Below are 21,439 nucleotides of genomic sequence, written 5' to 3' on the forward strand. Positions count from 1 at the left end.
CTTTTCCTCTTTTCTTTTTGAAGAGGACAGTTAGATTACGATGTGTCCTTCTTTTTACATTCGAAGCAAACTACTTCTTTGTTTGGTTCCTCATCATCAACGTACTTGGTCCGCTGTCTCGAGAACTTTGTTTCTTTGGGATAAACCTTCGCCTTTTCTATTCGGTTTTCTGAATCTTCTTATCATGAGGGCGAGCTCCTCATCATTCATATCATCTTCGAGAATCTGCATCATCGTAATCATCATTTGATTTCGGTGCAATAGATTTCTTACCTCTTGGATCTTCGTCTTCATTAATTCGTTCCACTTCGTAAGATCGAAGAGTTCCAATCGGCCCGTCTGAGATAATGGCATGATTCTTTGCGTCTCTCTTATTGAAGTCTTTATATGATTCCAATCCTTGGAGAGTCCACGTAGAAGCTTGTTCACCTTCATGGGATCAGAAATTTTTTGTCCTTGGTTCTCAAGACCATTGACAATATCGTAAACGACTAAACATGTCGGTTATAGATTCTCCTGGTTTCATTTTGAAGGATTCATATTGACCAAGAAGAATGTTAATTCGGTCTCCTTCACTCGTCGTGTTCCTTCATAAGTGATATGTAACTGTCCCGGACTTCTTTTGCTGTGACACAAGAAGATATTCTGTTATATTCAGTTGGTGACAAAGCACAATATAAAGAATAAATTGCTTTAGCATCAAGTGCTTGTCTCTTGTTTATTTCTTCTTGAGACATTCCGCTGGTTTCAACGGTTTCTTTTCCTCTTTCAGTGTTTGATGCAGCAGCAATAGTGATTCCTTTTTCCACTACGTCCCATTCCAGAGGATCCTTTGATCGTAGGAAAGCTTTCATCTTGTTCTTCCAGATGTTGTAATCCTTTCCATCGAAGTAGGGAGGTCTGGTATTGCTTTGCCCCTCCATCGGCCAGTGCTAGCATACTAGCCATGGATCTTTTACTACGAAGTAAAACACTTCAAACAAAGTAAGAACACAGGCTCGATACCAATTGAGATAGCTAGTACGAGTACCTAGAGGGGGTGAATAGGTATACACAAAAATTTCTCGATGTTTGCACGATACTTAAACAATTAGAGACTTTGCAATGATTGAAAATTCAATCGCAAGACCGAGTAAGGGAAAGAGAGAATTGAACACTCGGTTTATAGTGGTTCGGCTTGATTCAAGCCTACGTCCATTCTTTCGCGCGACAGCCGATTGGCTGGATTCCACTATGATCAAAGAGATGTTACGGTGTTGATCTTCCTTGATTTCTAGGTGTAGATGATCTACCACACTTGCTCAAGGCGTCACCAAGTATAAACACTCTCGTATACAATTTCGCTCGTCTCAACTAACAATCAAAGGATCTTCGGACTCGGAATTTTTCTATCGATCACACACTTAAAACAACTAGAACGTCTTCCCTTTATACTCCTTCATGCCATCATAGCCGTTGGCACTTACCAAAGGAATTCCTCCAATCTACCCGTTGGACGGAATCAATCAAGAAGATCATCCGAGCTATATAAGGAATCGATGATAGCCCATCAATCTGTTTCGCCCATACAATCGGGATCTCGGTTTCCAAGAATAGAATAATCCAAGATTATTTAAATCGACCATCGGATCTTCAATCGTTCTTAGATAAGATATAAAGAATCCGAAATGATTATCCAACCAAAGAATCTATCCCGGAGGATAGGATCAAATCCTCAATCATAAACCTCGACTTTGGATTTCCTTCAACACTGGATTAGAAAGACGTCGGTGAGAATAACTTTGAGTCTTGAGTCTTGAGTCTTGAGTCTTGAGTCTTGAGATAACGAGTCTTGAGACTATAAAATCTTGAGACTTTAACTATCGATATCCAGACTTAGGCGATAGAAATGTTTTGTCGGCTTCAAAATATTCTGGAAAGATTTCTCCAACAGATAGCGTCCTCGTTCAACTCCAACTATATCAGCCAACATATTCACATCTACCAAGTAGACTTGGTCTCGTACACTAAATGATATTCTATTCGCATCCAGAAAGCTAAGATTTGAATAGAAATAAGCGGTCAGATGAGCATACCCGTTCGTAGAGTCAGAGCAAAAATTCTCAAGTTGAAACAAATTCAACTTTTCTCTTAAGTTTATGTTGATGGCGTCCAGGAAGTCAAAATCGACACTTCTAGGGTTTATCACCCCTCTTTTCAACAGCACAGGAATACACTTTTTCTTGATCCTTGGATTTGAACAAATCTATCCGATTTCCTTTCACCTTTGCTGCCACTCCCATTTTCGGTTGAAATTCAAGGAACATTCTGTCATCATCGTTCCCTTCAATTAAATTTTGTCCGGCATACGAGGATCACTTGGAATGTTCGCAAGTGCTTCCTCTCGCTTTTCCTTTCGGGGCAATTCCCCATTCCTCCATTTTCTTGAGAAAAGATACTCATTCCCATAATTTTTGTCCTTAAGGAATTCATCTATATAATTCAATGGAGTACCTGTGCTTTTCAACGCACGATAAAGTTTATACAAAAAGGAGGGCTTTTGAACTCTTACTGGGTCGGCATCCTCGATTATCTCTTCTTCCAGAAAATGACTTTCACCTTGTGGGGCAGGAGGTGTCGAATGACGTGGATGAGAGCGAATCGGACTTTGTCGCTGACTTGCTAAGTCTTCTTCCTCAGTGAGATCGAAGTGAGTCGGTCCCTTCTCCATTCTTTGTGGTCCCCTTTGCGATTCTTGATGATTTCCTCGAAGAAGACATCTTTCTTTGTCGATTGGAAGATTCCTTCACTTGCTTTCCCAAGTAAAATGACCACTTTCTCGATAACGAACAAGCAGTAGAAACAGTATCGGGAGGAGAGTACCTTTTAGGGTTTTGAAGATTGGGAAGAGAAAAACTGTATATATATATAACTCAATTTTGAAAAGGGAAGTTCAATCAGTGCAAGGAAAGTGAACGATCACTTCTTTTCAAAATCAATAACTGCCAAAATTATTCTTAAAAAAAATCTTCAAATTTCATTCGGATTATAGAATATCTGAATAAAAGATCGTACCTTTTCGAGTTAAAATAACTAAATGAAAATTCGTACCTCTTAGATGAAATACAACTTACGTCTATAGCCACGAATGTCCGAGTCTCGAGGATTTAAAGTCCGAAAGATTAGAGTCTTAGAGTTGGTGAGTCTCTAGACTTTAACTTCTTCAAGCTTCAAAATGTTGAGTCTTGAACGGATAAAGTCGAATTGATTTTTCTCCAAAGACTTTGTGAATATATCCGCTAGTTGACTCTTTGAATCAACAAATTTAATCGAGATTTCTCCATTTTGAATATGATCTCTAATAAAGTGATATCGAATCTCAATATGCTTTGCTCTTGAATGAAGGATTGGATTTTTGGTGAGATTGATCGCACTGGTGTTGTCACATCTGATTTCTGTGCATGAGTCTTCAATCCCAAAGTCTTGTAGCTGTTGTTTTATCCATAGAATTTGTGAACAGCAGCTTCCAAGAGCTACATACTCGCTTCGTTGTAGAAAGAGCTACGGTGCTTTGCTTCCTCGAAAACCAAGACACCGTTCTGTTTCCAAGTAGTTGACAAGTTCCGGAGGTGCTTTTTCTATCGACTCGCAACCGGCCAGATCTCGCATCTCGAGTATCCTAGAAGATTAAAGTCTCCCTTCTTGGGATACCAGAGACCGATGCTTGAAGATGAGGCAACGTATTTGATAACACGTTTTACAAAGACCGAGATGGGATTCTCTCGGGATCCGATTGAAACCTAGCACAAATGTAAACACTCAACAAAATATCAGGTCTAGAAGCGCAGTAAGATAAAGAAGTGAACCGATCATGCTCCCGTACAGCTTTTGATCTACTTTCTTCCCTTCTTCATCCTTGTCTATCTTCTGAGAACATGACATTGGTATGTCGGTCTTTTTACACTTTACCAATCCAAACCTTTTGACAAGATCATTCGCATATTTTTCTTGATGGATAAAAGTTCCTTCCTTCATTTGTTTCACTTGAAGTCCAAGAAAGAATGTTAACTCTCCCATCATACTCATTTCAAACTCATCCTACATGGACTTAGAAAATTTCTTGCATAGACTTTCATTAGATGATCCAAAAAATAATATCGTCCACATATATTTGAACAAGTAAAAAGCTTTTGCTTTCCTTTTTGATAAACAATGTAGTATCTACTTTACCTTTGACAAAACCATTCTGTAATAAGAACTTACTTAGTCTGTCGTACCAAGCTCGAGGTGCTTGCTTTAAACCATACAATGCCTTTTTTTCAAGACGAGTCCGGCTTCTTTGGGTCTTCAAACCCAGGTGGTTGTTCCACATAAACTTCCTCATGGATGAATCCATTTAGGAATGCACTTTTGACGTCCATTTGGAATAACCTAAAATTTTTATAACAAGCAAACGCAAGTAATAGACGAATAGCTTCTAACCTTGCTTCGGAGCGTAAGTCTCATCATAGTCTATTCCTTCTTCTTGCGTATATCCTTTGGCCACGAGTCTTGCTTTGTTTCGTACGACTTTTCCTTCTTCATTCATCTTGTTCCCGAATACCCATTTGGTTCTAATAATGTTTTACCTTTTGGTTTAGATGTCAATTCCCGGACATCATTGATGTTGAATTGTCGAGTTCTTCTTGCATAGCCTCGATCCAACTTTCATCGATAAAGCTTCTTCTATGCTTTTGGTTCGATTTCAGAAATAAGAGCCACAGCACTAGATTCTTCACGCCTTTTGATCTGGTGCGGATTCCTTCATTGATTTCACCAATAATGAGATCTTTAGGATGACTGGATTTATGCTTCCGATTCTTGGTTGATCCGCCCGGTTGATGATCTCTTTCTTTATTTGAATCTTCATGAGATTCTTGATGTTGGATTTTTAAACCGAGATGCTTCTTGAGTTGTAAGCGATGGAGGGTGCGGAGTAGGTTCGATTCTTCATGCTGAATCGGGCTGGATTCATCTTGCATTGAGTCTTGGAATTTAACATTCGTTGATTCCTCCACCGACCGGCTTTTCTTGTTATAGACTCTCGTAGGCTTTGCTTGATATAGAATATCCAAGGAAGATGCCTTCATCGATCTTTCTTCAAACTTACCAACTCGATCATTTGCATTTTTCAAAACAAAGCATTTGCAACCAAACACATGAAAGTATGAAACAATAGGCTTTTTACCTTTGAACAATTCATAGGGGTTTTCTCTAAAATAGGTCTTAAAAAGACTCTATTTATAATATAGCATCTTTGTTGAGACAAGCTTCGGCCCAAAATCGTGAAGAAATTTTGCTTTCAATTAAAAGTGTTCTAGCCATTTCTTGAAGAGATCTATTCTTTCTTTCCACAACTCCATTTTGCTGGACATTTTGCTCTGGAGTATATGGAGAGGAAAACATATGATTAAAACCAGATTTATCACAAAATTTCGTAAAATCTTGATTTTCAAATTCACTTCCATGATCTGTTCTTATGCTTGAGATTGCACATCCTTTTTCATTTTGAACCTTTTTAGCAAATTTTTCAAAATACGAAAAGGTTTCGACTTACTTGCAATGAAATATACCCAAGTAAAGCGGGAGTAATCATCCACAATTACTAGGCAATATTTCTTACCTCCAATGCTCGGGTTCGGTTGGTCCGAAGAGATCCATATGAAGCAAATCGTAGTACATGATTAGTAGAAACATGGTTTATTTGCTTAAATGAATTTCTTACTGCTTTCCCAAAATGCATGGAGTGCATGAATCAGACTTTTGGTATGGCAATTTAGGTAGACCTCGAACAAGCTTCTTTGATGAGATTTTGGCTAATTGTTTCATGTTGACATGGCCAAGCTTTTCGTGCCATAAGACTGCTTCATCTTGAATTGAGATTAGGCACTTTGTGCTTCATTTGGTTTTACATCAAGGAGGTAGATATTTCCATGCCTTCGACCCATGAAAGACTAAGTTGAGTCTTTGCTAATTCCAGAACATGTGCCTTCTTGAAAGGAGATCTTGAAACCAAGTATCACACAATTGGCTAATACTTAGAAGATTGTAGTTGAGTCCTTCCACTAGAGAGACATTGCTTATTGTGAGATTTCCAATTTTCACAGTTCCAAATCCCACAATGCTTCCTTTGCTGTTTCCTCCAAATGAAACTTTTCCACCATTCACTTGAACAAGCTTTATGAAGCAATTTGAGTCTCTGTCATGTGTCTTGAACATCCATTTGTCAAGATACCACTTAACTTTCTTTTTGACAGAGACCCGCATTCAAAGAGAGTCTCAAGCTTTCTTTGGTACCCAAATTTTCTTGGGTCCTTTGGCGTTAGTAGAATAAGCATTACTAGGCCATACTTTCTTAACAGGCTTCCAAACCATAGGACACTCTTTTTCAAAATGATCCCGATTACACTTTGAACACCTTAAAGCACTTCGACCTACGAGACTTTACAAAGACTTTCTTGAAATGATTTTTGTAAGCCTCTTTTGACAGTCTTTTCTTAATTCTTTCTTTTACTTTTGGAAAATCAATTAAAGGAATTGTTTCTGCTGTCATACCCAAACCAGACTTATTAAAGTAAGGTCTTTGGTGAAAGAACTTTTTCAAGTTTTCAGACCCTATTGAAAATTTCTTTGAAATATTTGATAAGTCAGTTTTTAAGAAAACATTTTCTTTTGAAAGTTTATCTTCATTCTCCTTAAGAGTAGAAACATTCAAGTCTAAACTTTTCACTTTTTCTTTTAAAATATTTTCCTTTTGTTTTAACACTGAGTTTTCCTTTTTAAGTTCGGAAATCCTTTTTAGAGAAGTCTTAAGACTAAGACATAATTCATCAATGTATTTAGAGACTTTGACAGGGATTTTATAATCACTTACCTCAAATTCACCGTCGAGTCGATCCAGAATCCGAGTCCGATTGTGCCATTAGACACGGGTTGGCATATTCCTCATCACTTTCTTCACACTCTGTATCGCTCCAAGTTTGGCTTTGAGAGCTTTTCGAGACTTTTCAGCTTTTCCTCTTTTCTTCTTCAGAGAGGACAATTTGGTCCGATGTGTCCCTTTTTCTTACATTCAAAGCAAACTACATCTTTGTTTGGTTCCTCATTATCAACAAACTTGGTTTGCTGTTTCAAGACTTTGTTTCCTCGAGTTGAACCTTCTTCCTTTTCTATTCAGCTTTCCGAACCTTCTAATCATAAGTGCAAGCTCCTCATCGTCCGATCTTCTTCAGAGTCGTATCATCAGAATCATCGTTAGATTTTAATGCAATGGATTTCTTACCTCTTGGATCTTCGTCTTCATTAATTCGTTCCACTTCATAAGACTGAAGAGTTCCAATCAACTCGTCTACAGATAATGGCATAATTCTTTGCGTCTCTCTTATTGAAGTCTTTATATGATTCCAATCCTTAGAGAGTCCACGCAGTAGCTTGTTCACCTTCATAGGATCAGAAATTTTCTGTCCTTGATTCTCAAGACCATTAACAATATCGTAAAACGGCTAAACATGTCGTTATAGATTCTCCTTGTTTCATTTTGAAGGCTTCATATTGACCAAGGAGAATGTTAATTCGGGTCTCCTTCACTCGGTCTGTCCCTTCATAAGTGATATGTAATCTATCCGAGACTTCTTTTGTTGTATCACAAGAAGATATTCATTATATTCGGTTGGTGATAAAGCACAATATAAAGAGTAAATTGCTTTTGCATCGAGTGCTTGTCTCTTGTTTATCTCTTCTTGAGACATTCCATTTGGTTTCAACAGTTTCTTTCCCTCTTTCGGATGCTGATGCAGCGGAGGAGTAATTCCTCTTTCCACCACATCCCATTCCGAGAGGATCCTTTGATCGTAGAAAAGCTTTCATCTTGTTTTTCCAGATGTTGTAATCATTTCCATCAAAGTAGGGTGGTCTGGTATTGCTTTGCCCTTCCACCAGCCCTAGTGCTAGCATACTAGCCATGGATCTTTTACTCTGAAGTAAAACACTTCAAATAAAGTAAGAACACAGGCTCTGATACCAATTGATAATGCTAGTACGAGTACCTAGAGGGGGGTGAATAGGTTTATAAAAATTTTCTTGAAGATTGCACAATACTTAGACAGATGAAGGATTAAAAAGATCAATCGTAAGGGCGAGTAAGGGAAAGAGAGAATTAAACACGAGATTTATAGTGGTTCGGCTTGATTCAAGCCTACATCCACTCTTCGCACCGACAGCCGATTGGCTGGATTCCACTATGAACAAAGAGATGTTACGGTGTTGATCTTCCTTGATTTCTCGATGTAGATGATCTACTACACTCGCTCAAGGTATCACCAAGTATAAACACTCTCTGTGTATACAATTTCGCTCGAACCGTATCGACTAACAATCAAGGTTCTTCAGACTACGGAATTTTTCTATCGATCACACACTTAAAACAACTAGAACGTCTTCCTTTTATACTCCTTTATGCCATCATAGCCGTTGGCACTTACCAAAGGAATTCCTCCAATCTACCCGTTGGACGGAATCAATTAAGAAGATCATCGAGCTATTTAAGGAATCTCGATGATAGCCCATCAATCCCGTTCGCCCATACAATCGGGATTTTGGTTTCCAAGAAAGAATGTTTCGTCGAACATTGGATCTTCAATTGATCTTAGATAAGAATCAAAGAATCCGAAATGATTATCCAACCAAGGGATCTTTTCCAGAGGATAGGATCAAATCCTCAACCATATACTTCAGTTTTGGATATCCTTCGTCACTGGATTAGAAAGACTGTCAGTGAGAATAATCTTGAGTCTTGAGTCTTGAGTCTTGAGATTACAAAGTCTTGAAACTTTAACTATCGATATCCAGACTAAACTGATAGAAACGTTTTGTCAGCTTCAAAATATTCTGGAAAGATTTCTCCAACAATTGGATCCGAGAAAATTTAGAAGAGAAGTTATTCCTACTTGAGAAAGTTCATACCGACAACAATAAATCCGACATGATGACCAAGGCATTGCCCGTGATGAAGCTTGATGCTTGTAGAAGAAAAGCGGGCATGACGAATCTTCCCACATGAGGTGGAGGGGGAGATTTATTGGCTAGGTCCACCTTCATGTGAGGCCCAAACAGCATTAAAAAAAAAAAAAACTAAACTAAACTAAAGGAAGTGGAGTGTCATGCGTGGAGGTGTGCGTCCGTCGAAAAAGAAAAGAGAGGAGAGAGAAACAAAAAATGCAAGCAAGGGAGAAGAAAAGAGAGGAAGAGGACCGCAACTTTGCGGCTTTGATTCAAATGCCAAATATTGACGAAATCGGCTCAAATTTCAGTATGTCGTTCGTGAGACCGAGGGCTATGAGTTGATGGTTTTTTTTCGTCGAGAACCATCTTCAAATTCTTCAATTGCGATTAAGGCTTTCTTACTCCAAACTTATTTGTCTACCTATGTGGTGAGAAAAAGATGATTGTAATGTTGATGTTGAGTCTCTAGTGTGTGACTAGAGAAGAATACTTTGTGTATCCTGCTATTCTTGGTGATTAGTGGATGTTTTTTGGGCGGTCCGTGGTTTTTTCCACATCGGATTTTCCACGTTAAATCCTTGGTGTCGTTATTTGCATTGTTTACTTATCATTTTGGCGTTATATTTGCATACTATGAGGCTATACATTACTGATTGTTGCTAGGGGTTAAGAGATTTTAAGTTGATTTAGTATCGGGGGAGAACTTGATCCTGGATTGCGTTTGGCCGTGGTAAATTGCGTCCCCAAGTTCTCCCCAACAGTATCTATCCTTTACTTAAAAAGAAACCCAAAAAAAAAGAACATTGGATTCGATCCTCGCTAGATTGCAGACTAGGTAATTTATTTATTCCGAATGTTTAAAGTTTAAAAAAAACAAATAAAAATAAAACCATTAGTTTAGGATGTTAGATTTCATTTTCCTTAATTAAAATTGCATGTTTAATTATTGGGTAATTTTAATTTCGAATTTAATAAAAAAACATTTAAAAAAAAATCATGCATGCATGTGTCACCTAAAATTAGGTCATCCCTTGCACATCATTTAGTCGTTGCATGTTTAAGATCATTTAAACATGTGACATATTAGGATAGTTGCATTAATATTTGCTTGTCATTTGATTTAGTCACGTAAGTAACGTCGCATAACATATAATTTGCATGTTAGTGTATATATATTTTTTATTTCATTGCACCTAGATTAGATTTCATTAAATAAGAGAAAATCCTAAAAGATTAAGTAACTGCGTGCTAATTATAAATTATATCTAGGTTAGTGACGTAAATTTTGAGCTAACATTACAAATGCTTTCATTGCCATAAGATAAATCTTACAATTCATTTATTATTTTATTGGGTGTTAAATTGCTAGATTTGCACACCTGCATGGTCACCTCACATATTACGGAGTAATAAAATGAATTCAAACTGCCTAATAAATATTTTCATGAAAAGAACTATACCAAAAAAACAATAGAGAAATCTAGTGTAACCAAATATCCATATCCAAATTATTTGGCTAGTAGAAGTAAAATAATTAGCTTATTATTTTACTTAGGTGTCTAATCGACTTACCATGAAATCTTAAATAAAATTCATTTGCGTGGTAAAAAATTGAACCTTAGCCATGAATTAATATGAGATTAGGAGAACCCAAACTAAGTCATTAACCTATTTAAGTCGTGCACTCGAGTTTGGGTGATGACAAATTTGCATATCCGAAAGATGACCATTTTGCTAGTTTGCTAACCCATCACATGCCATCCATTACGTTCCCGAAAATAACATAATTTGGTATCATAGTGTTATTTGGATAATAACAGATGAGCGCACCATCAAGTTTCGTCGTTCCAAGTTTCATTGATTGATTGATTTATTCCGAATAGAGTGAAGGCACCTTGATCGGGTCTAATATAAAGATTAAATTTAATTATATTGCAAGTATTGGAACATTGCCCTAATTCCAATTAAGTATCTAAATTTTATATATTTATTTATTTATTTATTTATTTATTTATTTATCTAAGTACCTGAACTTCCCAAATAAATGCGGCGCTTGCATTAAACGAAATGCTTTAATCATATATTTTTATCTTATCCTAGTTTAACAAAACCTTAGTCATGGGTAACACTATACCAGACAGCATCAATTTGATATTATATGCTCCACTTATCCGCAGACTAGAAGTTTAATGATTAGCAAAACAATCATGCCATTGCTTTCGAATCCTATTCCGTGAACAAATTAGGTAAACGAAGGTTGTCATCAATTTTTCAATTAATAGTGTTAAAATTTAACCAGCAGATTGTCAACCTCATTCGATCTTATAACATGTTGACAATTATGTCTTATGGTTCCTAAATAAGTAAGATATAGCTTGTTCGTTTAATCACATTATAAAGAAAACGTTAGAGAAGGAAATTAAATTAGGGGCCGATGATTCTTTCCAAGTATGGAATTGGGGATAGTCTTTGTATCCAACGAGAAGTAATGGCCTGAACATGCACGCATAGTATAATGAATTAGTAGGTACTAATGGACATACAATCCATGTCATACCAATAATGGATCAAAATGGAAGGAGTATGGTGGGGTATGCTCCCATGATTAACTTCATATTATCTAATCACGCGCTACCTACCAAGCTGACAAACCATCGAGTGTGATCTAATAATAGTAGTTTGACCATTGAAGATATACATAACAAGTGCCCAATGGAGTGAATACACTTTTGTTGCCTAAACTAGTTTCCAATTCGGAATGAGTCAATCGGTGAATGAACAACGATGTGGCTCTTTTGTTCTTTTGTCGAAATAAAGTTTATTGGATTCAAATAGGTAAATCAGAAGGGAACATAAAAGATTTCAAAGTGCCTAGGGGTGTAGAGAGACCTAATTTTGTGGCCGTGAATTTCTCCTATGGGCATTTGCGATTCACTCTGCGATGGAGTTGGCCTCTCTAGGGCATGAGCCACCTCCTCACAAAATTCAGCGGAAAGTACACAAACTTCCCAAGGGACCTGATCAGAGCTATGAACTGCGTTGACTACCTCTAAGATATATGACTCAATTACCATCGTTTATTGCTTGGGGGACAGAAGGAAAGTTAGGCTTTGAAGCAGAGCACAAGCCTCCACTTTAATTTTTAGTGAACTCAGGTCCATGCGTTTAATATATATATATATATATATATATTGTTGGTTTTAAGCGCAAATGGATTTAATTCTTTGTCTCCATCCCAACTCATCTTTTGCTTGAAATGGTTGAGAATTTCAGCTAGCATGGCCCTATTTATTTCGTGAAAAATGAATAATTTGAAAGATATTTTCTTAAAAATGATTATTTGTATAACTTGAAATAATTAGTTAATGAAAAATATTTTCATTATCAACAACAATTTTCATAAACGATGAAAAAATTTGTTTATCTATTTTTGTAAGAGATACAAACAATCATTTTTAGAAAAATATCTTTCAAATCATTCATTTTTTGCGAAACAAAATAAGCCTAAGTAATTGATTTTTACTATGCTTCAACTTTTCTCAGCAAGGAACTTTGAGGCTTGCTTTATAATCTAAGTTTGAACTTGTGAGTTGTGAAAGAGAAGTATCAAAGTTTTTTTTTTCTTTTCATTTTATGAAGTCCCTAATTGTGGTCGAATTCTTAGGGAAATTGTTGGACCTAATTGTTGCTTCTGCTCTGTGTTTCTGTTTGACGCGAAGGGCCTTTCATTCAGTGTGCCAAGGAAGAAGAAAAGAAGAGAAAATGAAGAAGAAGATGAACTAGGGACTCAACTGGAGGAAGAAAGAAAGAAAGAAAGATTAATTGCCTTTGGACAAAAACGCCCCCAATCATATCTTAAAAAGTGGCTTATGAGACACATGTGCTCACCGAGGCCTTGGCTCTTTATTTAACACTACATTGGTTACTTCAAACCCTTATTTGAAATAAAGTTCACTTTAATCCTCTTTCGAAAAAACGATTATACCTCAAACTTTTATTATTATTTTTTAATATTTTGTTTCGTAAATAACATTTTGTAAAACCAAATACAACTATACCCAAATTGATTTAGTGTTAGGTGTGTTTTAATGCAAATAAGGGGAAACACTTAGGAATGATGATAATGATTTTTAAATTTGGAAACAACAAAGGAAAAAGAAAAAGCCAAACGTGTTCATGGCCCTTGAAGAGAGAGACGAAAAAGAGAGGAGAGTTTGCAAAGAAGGTGGTTGCCTCAAGATACCTTTACCTAACATAGAGATGATTGATTACTTTGTCATAAACAAAACTCAACAAGTAGCGTATGCCAAAATTGACATGCAAAGATGACCATTGTGTCCTTTTATGATATTAATAATTATGTAGACGGTATGTCATAATTCTGGGACCATTGTGCATACGAATTTAAAAGTTAATGATTTTTATGTATGTTGATGTGATAGAATAAGATTGCTACGCACGTCAAGAGCAATAATCAAATAATTTGTCTATTTTTTTTTATTATTTTGTAATTGAATATATATTTTTAATTTTTTAATTTTTCCTAAATTTCTAGAAGGCGAGGAAATATAGTGAAAAGCATGGGTCACGCCAAAGACGCGTCCCCGTCAAAGTTGCTTCATCTACGTGCAATAAAGTCGTTTTGGGGCAGCTCGTGACGGCTTCACGCACTTTGGTCATCGTCAATGGCAAAACGGTCAATTCGATCCGATGCGACGTCGTTGCGGGGCTGGTGCTGCCCACGTGGAAGACTGGAAGGCGATGAGACTCATGTAAACTGTGTAATTCTAAACATCGCTTTCGCCTTACATATATAATGGCTGCCGGATTAATAAATTATCGTATAAAATAAAGAATTTCTTTGCTCTTGAACTTTCAGCCAACTTTCGGCGGAGAAAAAATCTTAAGGAGATGACGCAATAACTTGAAAATGTGGAAATGAGTACATACAACCCGTCAAAGAATATATGCAGGGCAAATAAATAAATTTAAAAAAAAAATCAGACAAATACAAGTCCATATAATACGGCGCTAATCATTTTTCCAAAGTTACTATTAGTGGGTCCACAGGTTCGGATCAAGCCAGAATCAATGACGACTCAACCCAAACACAAAGATTTCTATATGAGTGAGTGTGATTTCAGGATAGAACTAAGAACCGAAGTGTCAGACCGATGGGAACCGATCAAGTTCTAAGTTCTATGAAGAAATGGTTCAAGCCCGATTCCAATCAAAACCGTAATAGAACTAGGAATTGGAACCAGAACCAGAACCAAGCTGGGAACCTAAACTAAAATCCCCAATTTTTCTCCCAAACCGGAACATAAAGTGATGTTTATATTTTTACATGTTGTAATTTCTTTTAATATATATAATAAGTGAATGTTCAATTTATTATCTTTTCTTTTTTTATATATGGATTGTCTTAATGAAGAAATTATCATTGGTCAATAAAGTTTACCGGTTGAAGCGGAATGCATATATATAGTGAGGCTTTCTAATAATTATCTTAGTTTAATTAATAGTAATTTTAAATTTAAAACTATTATTATGTAATTAATTATGATAGTTGTTTCTTTTGATTTCAAGTGGTTAGAATTTGGAACAATTTTTCATGGATAAATGAGTACTAAAGTTCTATAATTGAGGTTTTATGTTAGGTGTTTTGAACATTCTATTATTTATTTTGCGTATTCATCTTTTATGGATCGTTGATATTGATAAATGATGAGCTTTTATTTTGTTGCTATGTTTACTTTCATTTTTCTAACATAAAAATGAAATATATAAATAAATAAAATTATTACACTTTATAACTTATGACAAAGTGAGTTCCAGGTTCTAGGTTTCGATGAGTAAGTTTCATGTGCCCAAAAATGAGAAATCTATAAGAAATCCCGAACTATCCACACCTAATTCCATGGCCGCTATAGACCTGAACCGAAAAAAAAAGGTTGATTTGAGTTCGTTCCTGGCATTTTTGACACCCCTTGTTAATGCGTACTCCAAGTTTCTTAATCGGGGTGGTCATCTGTAATCAAACCGAAGTGACTTAACGATCCAATAAATTACATGAATCACCTCATAAATGAAATTCAAGAACCTCACCCCATAGAAAAGCGATTTCATCAGGGATTTTGTTAAATTCGTGCGTATCACGGCATTATGTTGCCACGGTTCTCAAGCAATGGAACAGTAGGTCAAATGTACATGAAATTTGCAGTATGTCTAGATTAAATTAACATGACTAATGAACTCACCCAATCATTCGGACGACTTTGCCATGGCTAAGTTCCGACAAAGCAATATCCCAATATATATATACACACATTTTTATTTACATTCTCGTGAGGGCCACCAGCTTTGTTCATACTTCGCTGTCCCAAAATTAATTTATTTCCATCCGCGTCATCGGCTTCTCCGTATATTCGGCCGATTAGATAGAATTCTAAGAAGTTTCCCAAACTCGTAAAGACAGGTTCAAAGCTTTGGATATAGACTAAGCGAAGAGGAGACTTGTTCAAAGTTCTCTGGCTCGGCACCTTTTTTAATCCAAGTAAACCATCAAACGCGATAAAGCCTGGGCCATCTCGTTACGACCGTCCCCTCTACTTCAGCTTTCCACAGCCGCCATGAAACTTTCTAAGTTGTCCCGAAAGGTACTCGATCACCGGGCCGCCCGCCACGCCAAACCATTCGCCCTCACCGTGATAACGCTAGCCGGTGTTTTCTTCATCGTCTCCTCGGACACCGCCATTTCCGATGTCTCCCTGCGTTCGCTTCCCTTCAACAACTCGGCCTCCGACCAGCAAGAGGCCCGGAGGCCTGAATTCGTGATCCTCCCATCGGCGGTCCACTCCTTGCAGCTCCAGTCCATCACCGAAGAGTTCGGCGAAGCCGGCGAGGAGGATGATCCTGATGATCACTCGTCGTACCCTCTTGTCCCTCCGGTCAATGTCACGGAGGAGGAGAGGATCCGGTGGCTGCGCGAAAACCTGGTGAATTTCGACATACTCAAGTCCGACAACACGGCGAGGAAGTTCCATTCCCGGGTCACAAGGTTCCTCGGCCAGGGATGCTCATCGCAGTTCTTCATGACGTGGATTTCGCCGGCAAGCTCCTTCGGGAGCAGGGAGCTCCTCGGCGTCGAGAGCCTCTTCCGAGCCCATCCGAAGGGATGCCTAGTGATCGTGTCGAGGACGATGGACTCAAGAAGAGGGCGCAAGATCCTGAAACCTGTGACTGACCTCGGGTTCAAGGTCCTGGCCGCGACTCCGGACCTAGCCCAGCTGCTCAGGAGGACCCCGGCCGAAGCCTGGTTTGACGAGCTGAGGAAAGGCAACAAAGACCCGGGCGAAATCCCGTTAGCCCAGAACCTCTCCAACCTCATAAGGCTCGCCGTCCTGTACAGATACGGCGGCGTCTACTTGGACACGGACTTCATAATCCTGAAAGATATAAGTCCACTGAGGAATTGCATCGGAGCGCAGAGCATCGCCCCCGTCTCGGGGAACTGGACGAGGCTGAACAATGCGGCGATGGTGTTCGACCGACACCATCCGCTCTTGCGCAAGTTCATGCAGGAGTTCGCTTTGACGTTCGACGGGAGCAAGTGGGGTCACAACGGGCCTTACTTGGTGTCCCGGGTCGTGGAGCGAGTCGAATCGAGAGTCGGATACAGGGGCAGGTTCAGCGTGATGCCCCCGATGGCGTTCTATCCGGTCGGGTGGACCCATATCGGCAGCCTATTCGGGAGCCCCAGGAGCAAAGGCGACGCGAGGTGGGTCGAGGCCAAGATCGCGCAGCTGAGCGAGGACACCTATGGGGTTCATCTGTGGAACAAGCAGAGCAGGGGATTGAGGATTGAAGAGGGAAGCGTGATGGCGAGGTTGATGGCAGACAACTGCGTGAATTGCGAACGCATTTATAGTTCTTGATCTATCATCATCAGGGTCTAAAGCATAGCAAATTCAGTCGAATTGATTGATTCCTCATCGATCCTCATAGACGCCAAACTAAAGGGTAAAGCTTCTTGGTGCCCTCTAGCAAATGCAATCGGCAGCACCAGAATTTTTTTCTTTCTTCCCCCTCTTTTTGACTTTCTTGGTTTCTTTATTTCTTTTCATGATTCTTCCTTCCCTTTCCGACAAAAATCTCTTCGGTTCTTGCCCCACATGGGCCACGTGTAAATGATGCAACAGTTTCATCTGATAATCTTGTAGATGAGAAACAAGAAATGTAATGGAATATGACATAATCATTTGCTGTTCTTTCTTCCTTTCTGTCAGCTATCATAACTACTCCCAACTCTAATCTTCTAACACTGCACATCTGAGACTGTTATTCAAGTTTGCTTCCTAAGTTTTCAGAATTTCCGGCCACAGATCATGATCCTGAGCCTTCTCAGCCGCCATCGGAACCTGAAACCTCTCCACCGCCACGTCCTGAAACCGGGCAACCTCCTGAACGACCTCTTCCTCTTCAACTTCCTCTCGCTGCTCACCGCTCTCGTCCTCGTCGCGTTCGTCTTCTTCCCTTCTTCCACGAAACTGGTGCCGCGTGACGCGAACGCGCTTAGCCCGCAACTCCCGGCCTCGTTCCTCCTCGCACTTTCGTAATGCCTGCTGGCTTTAAAGGAATCCCAGGGATCGGGAAACCGGTCGGCGTCAGAGTCGCTGCTACCCCACAGCGGGACGGTCTTCACGACCGGCGTGGCGCTGTACTCGTCCAGATAGTCGGCCAAGCTCGTGTGCTCCATCTCGAACAGCCTCTGCAGCGACGTGCTTCCCGACTTCATGAGCTCCATCAGGCTGCTGCTCCTGCGAGAGGAAGAGAGCGACGAATGCGATGCGGCGGCAGCGGCGGTGGCGGCAGCGGCTGAAGAGGAACTAGACAGAGAAGATGATGAAGACCAGCACAGGGACTTCTGGTACTCGATGATCTGCCTGATCCTTCTCGTCTGAGTCTCGGCATCGACAGGCAAGCTCGGAGTTTCTTGTTCCTGCTCTTCTGCTCCGTCATCGCCGTCGTCCTTCTCTTCTGTTATTTCTGGAGATCACCATAGTTTTTGTGTCGTGATGGAATGAGGGGAACTGTTCTGTTCGGTGACGAAGGGAATTCGCAGCGAGTTCGAGACGTCTGAAATCTCTTTAAAGAAATTTATTTTTGCCGGCGAGAGGATGTGATCTGTTTTGTACTTCTCTTCGTTCTCTAGCAACTTCAGCGTCATGCTTCAGACAAGGCAAGACCGTACTCAAGGGCATGATGACGAATCGTATCCTTCCAAAAAAGGCATTTATATTAGATTGGGAGCCGCCATGTACTGATGGGATGGATCTCAAGAATGTAAAAATGGTCCAGCTAGACCAGTACTAGATCAGCATGGCGGGACTCCGAGGATTCCGCCCTCTTTCTATTCACCGCAGAGCTTAATTCCACTGTCGTTCACTGTACTCTTTGTATTCGATTGTCGCCAGTTCTAAGCCGTTGATTTCGGTATTAAGTATTGAAGAAAGAATTGATTTTATTTTTTATTCTGATTTTAGTTGATTCAGTCATGGATATTCGAAAATAGAATAGGAGAATGTAATCATATTTATTCTTTCCTTGATTCTCTTTTGTACTATAAATAAAAGCATACTTGTACAAAGAATATATAATGAAAATTACATTTTTCCACCAAACACATATCTTCTTCACTTCCTTTCACTAAAACTATTTAACTTACGGCCTATGTGGCATCGATACGAACACGTGACACGACATGCCGATACGTCATTTCTCAAAAAATAAATAACTCTGACACGTTCTGATATGCTATAAATGCACAAATAGAAAAATAATAACAATAATAAGAGCCTAAAATTAAGTATTAATCCAACATTTATTAATATCATTCTTTGTTTTAATTTAACAGATTCAATTGTATTCCATAAAATTGGAGGAAAAAAACGAGCAATCAACATCCCGCTATAAAATTTAGAGATATGTGCATTACAAGTCCTAAAATTTATCGTAAAAATATAATTGAGTCCTAAAACTTATCAAATTGATTCAATCAAATCCTTCCGTTAACACTGTCAATTTGTTTAATGTAAAATGCTAAAATGGTCTTTTTAAATTTATTTATTTATTCTATGTGGCATTTTGTATTACTTTTTTAATTGTAAAAAATTTTAAAAAGCTAAAATAATTCTAAAAAAACTAAACTAAAAAAAAAAAAAGAGGCATAATCGGGGCCGGGCACGCCACCGACGACGTTGGTGAGGTCGTCAACCCTAGACAACAAAGGGGGGCAGCCCTCGCTAGCCCAGGCAAGACCCAAGCATGGCTCACCCAAATCTGGGCAATGCAACCCTCACCTGTGGTCGGCAAACCTCCCTAGCTCATAATGAGGCCTCACCGGCCCGGAGCAGGCCGAGCGAGGGTCGGTAACCCTCACTAGGCTCGAGCAAGGATGTGATATCGCCTAGATCTAGGCGAGTCTCACCAAGGCCTTAGCCCAAGCATCGCCCAGGTTGGTGAGGGCTGCCCCCCCTCTACCACCTAGGGCAACAAGGTCGTCGGGCCCCTCCAACGGTGGCAGCAATAGTGGTGCCTAGCTACCATCCCTACCTTTTTTTCTTTTTCTTTTTTTCATATATTTACATTTTGACCCTTGAACTATTGAAAATTTTTAAAATTGACTCAATATGTATCAGAATTCTGGATTCACATGTCAAAATGTGTCAAGGAGAGTTGACTACTTGTTGAGAAGAGTTGATCACGTATCAGAACGTGTCGGAACGTGTCAAAGCATATCAAACACGTATTGGAATATCGGACACAATATGATTGTTTCCAAAAAGTGTCGATACTTCTTAGCTTACGGCTTCCTCAATACATCAAGGAAAAACGATCACCTAAATTCCTTGACAAATTTCTACTAGAAATTCGATGATCCAAACTTCGATTTCCATGATCAACTTCTTCATCTTCTATTTCTTATTACCGATCGAGAGATTGATCTTCTTCTTCCTCGTCGCCATGTTCTGCAGAGAGAATTCGAAGCAAAGCTTCTTTGGAGCGGCAAAGTAGCTGGAATTGATGAGGAAGTGGGACTGAGGGAAGGAGCAATGACCAAATGGAGCATTGTATTGCGAGCAGTCGAAACCGAAGGACGAGTTGTCCGGGAACTTGTGGAGGTCTCGTGACATCACTGGCTCTAAATACTCCACCACCTTGGGGGCATTTGCCGCGAGACCGAGGCTTTCTTCTTCGTCGCTGTGAGCTTCTTTCATGACGTCGTTCTCTGCGGCGAATTGCAATTCGATTTGCCCAAACACCTCTGGGTTAAAGATTCTTCGACATTTTATCCAATGAACACTTGACAATTACATGTACACACCAATTGACCCAGTCTGCATTGATGCAACGCTTACACGTTCGTCCACGTCCGAATTTCTATTTTTATTTTAGCAAAAGGACTAATTCAAACAAAAGAAGATATATTTTCAGAACCCAATTGCACAAATAAAAAGTAATTGCGCGACCTAATTTGACAGATTGACAATATTCGAAGACTTGTGCTGCCTTCACGCCATTGTCAATGATAAATACAACGTTTCTAAAGCTGCGCCTAGAAGATGTTATACAAGTACCATCCCTCCTTTACTGTAAGGTCATACCCGTTCCAGACAAAGGTACAAATCGCTATCCATTTTTCAACTTTAGTGGAGTTCTGATTGGGCGTCCAATTAGAAGATGATATAGAATACCCATGAAACGTCAAGAAAGGTTAGCATCCACCAACCTTCAGATAAAGATAAACTACAAATATATTCTAAAGCCATTGAGAATTCTTTTTTCTTTTTTGGCCGCATTGATATGTAATACTTTACCTTAAAAGTGCCATTCATTGTAGCTTTCTTTCCTTTAACCACTACGAAGCTGGGGACACTGCCATGCCAGGCCTTTAATAAAGTTCAGAAAGTTTCATGTCCTTTACCAGCATTGCATTTGCCTCCCATTAAACAGCTGATGAGGTTATCGCTAATCATGTCTTAATCAACTTTTAAACCGTGCACATTGGCTCATATTTACCTCTAACATTTGTGAAACCCAAACCGATCCAGTGGGCATAATTAAAGTTGAAAAAACGTTGAATTGAAAGAGTCAAGCTCCATCATCATCTAGCCCTTAATGACAAAAGCTGTGGCCTGGGGCATGGAACTTTTAACCTTTCCAGCCCACATGACTTGAAATGCCACCAATAAAAACTACCTCACCCCCACAAATGATGAAAGGCGCTGCGCAGATGGACCGTACCCACCATCTACCCAACCAGCCATCAATGAAACTACCCAGAAAAAGAATTACATGGATGAACGCTCATCGTCAAATTCAGCACTAATCTCTTTCTTCACCTCTGTCAAAGACTTGA

General features: G+C 39.2%; 1 protein-coding gene across 1 annotated transcript; it reads left to right on the forward strand.

Moving 5' to 3' along the window:
• Positions 1-15,491: 15,491 nt before the first annotated feature.
• On the forward strand, positions 15,492-18,551 carry LOC104426383 (lactosylceramide 4-alpha-galactosyltransferase). The gene is made up of 2 exons (XM_039304109.1): positions 15,492-17,040; positions 17,403-18,551. Exon 1 carries the CDS (start codon positions 15,651-15,653, stop codon positions 16,953-16,955), a length of 1,305 nt encoding a protein of 434 aa, XP_039160043.1. The 5' UTR covers positions 15,492-15,650; the 3' UTR covers positions 16,956-17,040; positions 17,403-18,551.
• The last annotated feature ends 2,888 nt before the right edge of the window (positions 18,552-21,439 follow it).

This window comes from Eucalyptus grandis, chromosome 11 (genome assembly GCF_016545825.1).
Source record: "Eucalyptus grandis isolate ANBG69807.140 chromosome 11, ASM1654582v1, whole genome shotgun sequence".
NCBI classification, from domain to species: domain Eukaryota; kingdom Viridiplantae; phylum Streptophyta; class Magnoliopsida; order Myrtales; family Myrtaceae; genus Eucalyptus; species Eucalyptus grandis.